This window comes from Talpa occidentalis, unplaced genomic scaffold (genome assembly GCF_014898055.3).
Source record: "Talpa occidentalis isolate TD23 unplaced genomic scaffold, MPIMG_talOcc4v2.1 talOcc4.17, whole genome shotgun sequence".
NCBI classification, from domain to species: domain Eukaryota; kingdom Metazoa; phylum Chordata; class Mammalia; order Eulipotyphla; family Talpidae; genus Talpa; species Talpa occidentalis.
In genome coordinates this window covers 58155033-58164676 of record NW_023601754.1, presented here as the reverse complement: position 1 = coordinate 58164676, position 9644 = coordinate 58155033, and the positions used below count along the sequence as shown (strand labels likewise).

Here is a 9644-nt window from a genome sequence, read left to right as displayed (position 1 = left end):
CCTCGGGCCTGGCGTCCGGGAGTTCCCGGAAGAGGCCGGAGCGGGCTTCCGGCGCGGGTGGGGAAGATGGCGGCGGTGGCCGTGGCCCCGGCTCTGGCGCGGGTGAGCACATCGCGCGGCGTGAGGGCTCTGGGCTGGCCGCGGCGAGGGCTGGGTCTCGGCGTCCTCCGCTGTCATGGAGACCGCGGGGCGCGTCCAGCTGCCTGGCGGCGCCCGGCGAGGGCGGCCCTGGAGAGGTCACCCCGCCACTTAGGAGGAGACGCGGGTCGTTGCGCCGCCGCCCGAGCCCGCCGCGCGTCTGTGGGGATGCGCGGGCCGAGTCCTCTTCGTGGGAAGCCCGGCTCGGATTTTACCGATTTTCCAGGTGAAGGTCGCCCGACCGCCTCTGGGCGCCCCTTCATGTCTCCTGCTGCCCTGGGGTGATTTCATGCCGGATCGTGAGGTGGTTCTCATGAATGCAGACTTTCCTCGCTGCGGAACGTCTCTCGGCTGCTGGTGCTGCAGCTCGTGGTTTTTGTATGTTTATGTTTTCATTTGTCTCGAGATAGTTTCTAATTTCCTTTTTGATTTCTTCTTTGGCCCCTTTAAAGCAGCCATTGTTCAGGAGCAAGCATGACATTTGATTTTTCAAGTATTTGTGAATTTTCCAGTTTTCCATCTATTGATTTCTGGGTTCAGTTCATTGTGCTCAGAAAGGAGACCTGGGATGATTTCTGTCTTAAATTTGCTAACTTGTTTGGTGACCTATTCATGAACTGTCCCGAAGGGGGCTTGGGCAGGATGTTCTCTGTATGTTCCATTTGCTCTGTCATGTTCAAGTCCTCAGGTATTAAATTATTAACATTGTGTTGATATCTCTTTTTCCATTTACCTCTGCCAGTGTTTTCTGGTTCATACATTTGAGTGTTCTCGTTGGTGTTGGTTGCATATGTAATTGTTATAGCTTCCTTGGTGAATCAAACTGTCATATAATGCTCTTGTGACAGTTTTTGACTGAAGATCTCTTGTCTGACATAACTAGGGACATTAGTATGTTCTGGTTATCACTGGCACAGGATGTTTTTCCATCCTTTCACTTTCAGCCTGTGTGTATCTTTACACCTAAAGTGTGTCTCTTGTGTACTGTATATAGTTGGATCTTGTTTTACTTACGCAGCCACTCTGTATTTTTGACGTGGGGAGTTCAATCTGTGGAAGGACTTCTGTGACCGTTTGGTTTTTTCTGTCTTGTAGCTCCTGTGTTTGTTTTCCTCGCTTGCTGACATCCTTTGTGTCATTGATTTTTTTTTTTTGATAGATACTTGCTTCGATTCCTTTCTCTAATGTGTACAACTTTGTGGGTAGGATGCAGTGTTCATAAAACAAGTTATGCTGATAACAGTATAATTTAACAATTTAATCTCATGCAAAACTGTTCCTTTATTTCCTACTTTATGTTACTGATGTGTCACCATTTCACATTTTTGTAAGTCCACTAGCATATTTTGGTAGATTTTAAAATATTTTTGTCTTTTACGCCACTGTACAATATTGCAGGGTTTACCTTTATCGGTGAACTTTGTGCTTCATCATTGCTGTCTAGCATCGTTTGGGCTTCTTGAATCTGCATGTCCATGTCTTTCCCTAGATTTGGGAAATTTTTGACCTTTCTTTCTTCAAGTAAGCTTATGCTCCTTTCTCATTTTTCCTAGTGGGACTCCCATAGTGTGTTTATTGGTCCCTTGGATGGTGTCCCAGAAGTCCCTTCACCATTCTTCACACTCATTCTTTTTTCCTCTGCTTGGGTCATTCCACGTAACCTGTCTTTGAGTTCATCGATTGTTCTGCTTGATCAAATCTGCCAGTGAATTTTTCAATTCAGTTACTCCTCAGTTGTAAAACTTCTGTTCAGTTCTTATATTTTCTTTGTTAACAGTCTTTGTTTTACTGAACTCATTGTGCACATGATGACCATTATTTTGAATTCTTTGACAGGTAATTCTTCAACCTCCGTTTCTTTCGGGTGGTTGGTTTCTAGGATTTTATTTTGTTCTTTTGAACAGGTCATGAGTCCTGTTTCTTGCTGCCCTTTGAAAATTTGTGTTGGGACCTACACTTTTTGGGCTGGACCCGTACAGGGAGAGATCTTCACCAGTCATCCCATCCAGAGATGCTGGGTTCCTCTCAAACCTTTTCTGTGGATGTGTTTTCTCTACATTTGAAGGTGTAAATTCTCATTCAGAGGGGATTTGTTTGTTTCCTTTTTCAGGAGCGCATGATCTTTTGCCCCCTCTCCTGTCTGTCTGTAGTACTGCAGGTTCTTGGAGCTCTTGTTCTCCGCAGCCACCAGGTTTCTACAGATGTCTAGGGATGCCAGGTCCTATCAGTGCTGCAAGTTGGCAGAGACAGAAACAGTTATTTGGGAAGCTCCCTGAAAATCAGGAACTTTGGATGCATGTTCCGCACGTCTTCTGCCCAACCCACTCCAGAGGACAGGCTGCCAAGCTATATTGGCCTCTGTCTGTTGTACCATGGGGTCCTCGGAAGCAGCAATGACATTCCCAGCTCTCTGTTCTCATAAGCCCCCAGTTATCTTTAACTGTTGGCTCCTGTTGGTGCTTTGATAGGCGAGGCAGAAACCAGTCTCACAGGTAGCTCCCGAAAAAGCTAGAATGTTGGACACACATTACAACTCTTTCCTCCAGGGAAAAGTCAGAAGTTGGAGGTTTTCTCCTGCTTGTTCTGTGCCAAGTGAGGGTTAGGGACCACAGTGGGTGAGTGTCCCTTGTCCTCAGCAGCCCCCACCCTGGTGCCTCTGCCTGTCAGCATTTAAATGTAGGCAAGGCAAAAAACGAGACCTTTAGACAGCCCCCTGAAAAGCCAGGAGCGGGGAGTTTCCTCTCATCACACCATCATGGGGAAGAGGAAGGGACTACAGTGAATGATGCCATGAATTTCCCTTCCTGCTCTGGTGCAGTTGTTGTCCGCTCCTGCAGTTCAGGAGCCTCTAAACAGGTTTCTGGATCCTTGTAAAGGGAACTGGTCTGTGTATTGTGGAGCCGGGGTCTCTACGAGAGGGGTGTGTGAGGCTTCCTAGTCAGCCATCATGCTGACATCACCACCTTCTCATCACATCTTGATAGTTTTTGCTCTTGGAATTAGGGATTAAGGAGCATGCCCCCTCCATGCTCAGGTTCGATTTTAACATAGACGTAGTGATAGCATACATACCATACTGGAGGAATTTTAAGGGAATGCAAGGAAGTGGGAAATATTTCAGCTGGAGAATCTCTGGGAAGGCACTGGTTATGCTCGCAGTGAGGGCTGGGTTCCAGTCCTAACTGGAATTGCTATTTGGGGGACCTTGATAAGTTATTTCATGTCTCTGAGCCTCGGTTTCCTCAGCTGTAAAGTGGGGATAGCGTCAGCGTAACGTCTTAGGGACCACATGAGCTCGGATGCCCTGAGCCCCAGCAGGCATTGAGTGAGTGACAGTGATGACAGTTGTTCTCATGAAGGTGCTTGTGCCCCATTTGTTTCAGATGCTCGCCCTGTCAAGTCACCGTCTCGTGTCACCTTCCCTCAGCGTGACATCATTCAGACGCTGCTACAGAGGTGACAGCCCAGCAGATTCCCAAAAAGACATGATTGAAATCCCTTTGCCTCCATGGCAGGAGCGAACCGATGAATCCATAGAAACCAAGAGAGCCCGCCTGCTCTATGAGAGCAGAAAGAGGGGGATGCTGGAAAACTGCATTCTGCTGAGGTGGGTCTTGGGGGTCTTGGGGATCTTGGCGTTACTGGGCTTTGAGCAGAAACGACCACCTTTTTAACGTTCTCGGCTCTGCCTTTCTCGTTCTCGTTTTTAGCCTCTTTGCCAAAGAACATTTGCACCGTATGACAGAGAAGCAGCTAAACCTCTACGATCGCCTGATCAACGAACCCAGTAATGACTGGGACATCTACCACTGGGCCACAGGTACGGGTGCGATCAGCACCAGCATCTGAAAGCGGGGGTGACGGTGCTGCTCTGAGTCTGGAATTATATCCTGGCCAATTTTTTTTTCTTTTCTTCACACAACAGACACTCAGCCTACACACTTTGAATTCTTCCAAGTATATAAAATTTGTTTAGGTTCAGGATCTTTGTTTGCAAGCGATAAAAACCTATTCTGTCTAACTTCAGCAGAGAAGGGGGTTTAGTGGAATTGTATGGGACGTCACTAACCAGACTGGGAGTAGAGTGGGAGCCGTCAGCCCTCGGAGCCTGTCCCGCAGGAGTCCTGAGGCAGTTGCCCTCCGGCACTGTGAAGAATAAATTCCAATTGTGTGTAGTTAGAATTAGCTTTGGTTAGAATTAAAAAAAGAAAGCAAGAAACCAAACCCCAAACAAAAACTTCTTAAACGAGACAGACTGATGCTTTCTTTCTCATGGTAGAAGCGGCCCTCCAGAAAGGCTCGGCTGTTGGCGCAGAAGCCCAGCGATTGGCAGGACCTGGGCGTGAAGGGAGGGGTGGGTGTTCCACATCTTCGACAGCATTTGGTATTGCCAGGGTATCCCTCGGTTTTATTTTTAGCCATTCTAAGAAATATGCAGAGATGTATCATAGTAGTTTTAATTGGCATGGACCTGATCCTGATAATATTGAAGACTTTTCAAGTGCTTATTTGGTGATGTGTCTCTTCACATTTTCCCTTCACTATTTTTCAAATTCAGTTGTTTGTTTTCTTGCTGAGTTTTAAGTGTTATTAATTCAAGTCTTTCATCAGATAGATATCTTGCAAATACTTTCTCCCTATCTATGGCCTTTTTTTTTTTTTTAAAGATTTATTCATTTATGCATACATGAGCTGGAGTACAGGCCAGAAGGCGTGGGGGGTGAGAGGATCCACCAGAGACAGAGTAGGGAACAGAACAGGCAGCTTGACCAAAGTACATTGCTGAGGGGAGCAGCGGGTGAGTCAGGAGAGGTCTCCTGCGCCATGTGGGTTGCTCCCTGGCTGGCAGGGGACCGGGGATCGAAGTCATGATGCAGTGGCTGCAGACAGTTTCATAGGTTCCCTCTTAACCCCTTGCGCCACCAGGGAGGCCCCCTATCTATGGCTTATCTAAACATTGTCCATCAGAGAGCAGTTGTTTTTTTTTTTTTAATTTTAGTGAAATACAATGTATCAGCTTTTGTTAGTGGATTGTGTTTTTATACTGTGTCTAAGAATTCTACCTGACCCCAAGATAGAACACTTTTCCTTGTTTTATTCTAGGAATTTCTTAGTTTTAGAATCAGTTTTTCAATTACTCAAAAAAAAGCTACTGGATTTTGATTGGGGCTGTAGTAAAATGATGGGTCAATTTGGGAAGATTCTTGTAGCAATTTAGAATTGTCTAATCTATGAAATTAGTATATGTCCATTTATTTAGGCCTTTGATTTCTTTAATCAGTGAATTATCTGTTGCTGCATAACAAATCATCCCAAAACTTAGTTACTGACTTATAGCAACCCATGTGTACTTAGCATCTCCTTGCTTAGGTGAGTTCTGTGCTTCAGTTTGTCTTGAAATTGCAACAGGCTGTCAGGTCAGGGGCCCAGGGTCTCATGCGGAGGCTCCACTGAGGGAGGAGCTGCCTCCAAGCTCACCGGTGTGGGCAGAATTCAGTTCCTCTTGGGTTCTTCGCCTGTGTACCTCAGTTCCTTACTGGCTGTTGCCCGGAGGCCACCTTCTATTCCTTGTCATGGCCTCTGCCCCCTTGCAGCTTGCTCCTTAAAGCATGCCAGCCAGGAAGGCAGTAGAGACAGTTTAGAAGCAAGATGGAGTCCCTGTCTTTTGTAACTTTGTCACAGAAACGTCTCTCTGTCCTCTCTGCCATATTGTTAGTTAGAATCCAGTCATTAGGGTCTACCACACTCAAGGGGGGTCACACAGGGGCATGGTACCAGCAGCTGAACTACCTGGGCACTGTCCTGAACTAGCTGGGTACTGCCTGCTGCAGTCTGTGTTCTGCAGTGTTCAGTATATTTTGGGCACCCGCTAGATTTGTGCCTGGGCATTTCCCATACTTTGGTGCTGTTATAAATGGTCCTTTAAAAACCTTTTCAATTTTCCATCATTGGTAAACTGGCTATAGAAATGCAACTGATTTCTGTGTGTTAACTTTGTATATCGTGACCTTGTTAAACTCACTTAGTTCCTGAAGCCCTTTTATAGATTCTTCGGGATTTTCTGGGTAGGTGGTTGTGCTATCTGAACAGAGGGCATTTTCTTCTTTCTCAGTCTGTCTGCCCTTTATGTCTTTTACTTCACTTGCTCTCTTGCACTGTCTGGGACCTCCCATGAGTGTCTTCTTTAGTCTGATGCATGTTCTCTGGATTTTGTTCTGTCAGTTACTAAATGAGGACTGTTGAAATCTCCCACTGTAATTGTGGGTTTGTCTGTTACTCCTTTCAGTTCTCTGTGTTTGCTTCATGTATTTTGGATCTGTTATAGGAAGACATATTTAACGTTGTATATTAATGAATTGACTCCTTTATCATTATAGAATGTCTGTCTTTATTGCAGATAATTTTCCTTGCTCTGAAGTGTCTGATAGTAATGTAGACACTATACCAGCTTTCTTTTGATTCTCTCTATATTGGTTTTCTATTGCTATGTAATGAGTTACCACAAATTTAGCAATTTTAAACAGTGCCCCATTTATCAGTCCTTCCTCCCACCGTTTGTGTGATCATGATCATATTTTTTACTTTTACTTATGTTATAAGCCACATTTTCCATTTTTTTATCTTCATAGTGACTTAAAACAAGGGCAAAGATACATTTTGTTTTATATTTGTAAGTATGTAAGTTGCAGCATATAATGTACAAATATATACATGACATAATGTCTAGATATTAAGTACAAAGTATATTTTATTTATTTATTTATACAAGCACTGGGTACAGTCAGAAGCGTGGGAGGACGAGAGAATTCACCAGAGCCAGAGCAGGGAACAGAACAGGAAGACTGACAAAATACACTGCTGAGGGAGCAGCGGGTGGCAGGAGAGGTCTGGGCGCCATGTGGGACCCTCCCCGGCGGTCGGGGATCGAACAGGTACTGCAGAGGCTGCGGGCAGCTTCGCAGCCCAGCGCTCAACCGCTGCGCCACCAGGGGAGGCCCAAGTATATTTTATATTTATCTTCATTTTAGCCATTTCTAGAGCTTGTCTTTTCTTTGTGTCTGGTATAATTTTCCTTCTGCCTAAATAACTTCATTTGTTAACAGTTTACCTGGTGCTCTCGTTAGGGTGAGTGCAGGATGGCTCCCAGCTTCCAGCGTTCTGAGGGGGAGCCTAAATCTCTATCTTGCTTTGGTTGTTACAGAAAAACAGATGCCAGGCCCTGGGCTGAATGAGGGGACCCAAACATGGTTTTGAGGAACGCCCTCCCCTAGGCTCTAATCAGGCGTGGTAGGTGGGTCGTCCTAGAGCACGTGCCCTAAGCTTTCCCAGTGGGAGTCTTTGCTTGTCAGTTGGGTCTTGGGTGAGTGTCTCGGGCAGAAGGAAAGGTGTAGGGGAGTGTGCACCCGCGCCCGAGGGCCTGGCGCTCTCTGCTCTGGGAGCCTCTGTGCCTGGCCGTGTGTATCTGGGTCTCCCAGTTTGGGTCATTTTTGTGCCTCTAATGTCCTTTCCCCAAATTCCCTTTTGCTTAAGTTTATAAGAATGATTAGCTTCTCTCCTTACAACTAAGGCCCTTTGCCGTAGGAAATTTGTAGACTAGAAGGGAAAACACAATCTCAGGACACAGCCGAAATGCCAAATGCAGAGCAAGGTCGTGCAGCCAAGACTGGACAGGCCCGGGGTTGGCACACTTGTCCGTACACGCTCAGATAGTGAGTCCTTGTAGTCCGGTGGCTGTGCGGTCGCCTGCTCGGCTCTGCCTTCTTAGCACAGAGCAACCACAGACAGGTCATAAACAAGTGGGAGCAGCTGTTCCAGTGTGAGTCTACAACGCAGGGTGCCATGGGGGGCCACCTCCTGCCCTGGCTGCTCGTCCACATACAGGAAGACTGGAGATGCCCTGGGACGTGGGTCAGCCTCCAGACCACCATGATCAAGCAGTTATTGCAGTAAAGCAGGTCACATGGTGTTTTTGGCTTTCCAGTGCATATAATCGTTGTTTATACAGTGTTGAGTCTACGACAGCATTCTGTCTAAAAATGTATATAGACCTTAATTAAAAAATTCTTTGTTGCTAAAAAATGCTAAGCATCATCCGAGCCTTCAGTGAATTGTAATCTTTTTTTGCCACACTTTGTTAAAATATACATATATATGTATACATATGCAGTGTCTGCAAAGCACAGTGGAGCAGCTGTGCCCGTGTGTGCCCACTGTGGCTCTGGGCCAAGGCCAGTGCTGCTGGTGTTGGGGTCCCGGACCTGAGCACTGACTGACTGCCATGTTCCTGTCTGCCTGTTCTTCTGCAGAAGCAAAACCAGCCCCGGAGATATTTGAAAACGAAGTCATGGCACTGCTGAGAGATTTTGCTAAAAACAAAAACAAAGAGCAGAGACTGCGTGCCCCGGATCTCGAATACCTTTTTGAAAAGCAGAGCTGAGCAGGGCACCCTGCCTGTCACGGGGCACTTTCCTTGGCCCCAGCTGCTCCTGATCAACACTGGCCTGTGTTTCCTGCTTCACCTTAGATATGCAGCCCACCCAGACCATGGGTCCCGCCGCAGGTGATGAATCCACCTCTCCTAGGACAAGTAAATGTTCCTTGACTCTTTGTGACATTGTCTTTTGTTCAGTTCTGAGCCTCAGAAGTGGCTCTTCTGTGTGGCCGGCACGAAGCCTGTTCTCTGGCTCCTGGCTCTGGAGATAGGCTGTGCCACAGGGGGGCGCTGCAGGGGAGGCCATGGTGAGGCAGCTGCGCGTGCTTAGTGGAAAGCAGCCAGCCTCGGGCTGGAGGGAAAGCTTTGTTTAAGTGCATTTCCCCCTTCTGACCCGCTGTGATCCTCTCTGCCAGGAAAGCTAACCCACCCCCTGAGCTGAACCCTTCAGAGACACAGCAGGCAGAATGAGGGCAGCAGGCAGCCCTGTGTGGGCATGCTGCTTAAGCGGCAACAACCTCCTCCTCAGGGTGTGTCTAAAATGTTCACTTTGTAAGCTGAAAGATGACTGAATATTAAAGAACATTGAAAAAACAAGGAAAATCACAGTGCCCAGCCCTTGCAGTTATTTTCATTTTCTCTCCTCATATAATCCATAGTCATGGCTTTATAGGGTTTTGCAAGCCGTGATCGTAGGTTTTAGCTCCATGTGGTGCTATAACAAACTTTGCATTTCTACTCTGCACAGTGATTTTAGCTGACAGGATAACAACACACAGGAAATCATATGTCAGAGCGAGTTAGTTGGAAGAGTTGAGCTCCCTGGAGGGGTTGTGCGGGCAGAGTGGGCTGGGCCTGCGACGGCTAGCCATGAGGCGGGCAGGCCGGAATGGATGGGGAGGTGGTCGGCAATGATGAGCCGCGCCGCGCGCAGGGAGGAAGCTCCCGCCCAGGTGTTGTTGAGCTATGGGGTTCCCACAGAACCTGGTCCCACCTGCCCTTCAAGGTGCTGGCCTTGGAGAGAAGGGACGCGGTCGCCTTTACTCATGTCAGCCCCCAGACTAGGGCCATTAGG

The 9644-nt window shown here is 47.2% G+C and overlaps 1 protein-coding gene across 1 annotated transcript; it reads left to right on the top strand.

Annotated features, from left to right (window-relative positions):
- Positions 1 to 42: 42 nt before the first annotated feature.
- SDHAF2 (succinate dehydrogenase complex assembly factor 2) lies at positions 43 to 9194 on the top strand. The gene is made up of 4 exons (XM_037517811.2): positions 43 to 102; positions 3522 to 3745; positions 3849 to 3958; positions 8445 to 9194. The coding sequence occupies exons 1-4, from the start codon at positions 67 to 69 to the stop codon at positions 8573 to 8575; spliced, it is 501 nt and encodes a 166-aa protein (XP_037373708.1). The 5' UTR covers positions 43 to 66; the 3' UTR covers positions 8576 to 9194.
- The last annotated feature ends 450 nt before the right edge of the window (positions 9195 to 9644 follow it).

Coding starts and splice junctions, on each gene's coding strand:
- SDHAF2 (XM_037517811.2), top strand. CDS start 67: ATGGCGGCGGTGGCCGTGGCCCCGGCTCTGGCGCGG. Junction 103..3,521: donor TGGCCCCGGCTCTGGCGCGG/GTGAGCACATCG, acceptor CATTTGTTTCAG/ATGCTCGCCCTGTCAAGTCA. Junction 3,746..3,848: donor GAAAACTGCATTCTGCTGAG/GTGGGTCTTGGG, acceptor TCTCGTTTTTAG/CCTCTTTGCCAAAGAACATT.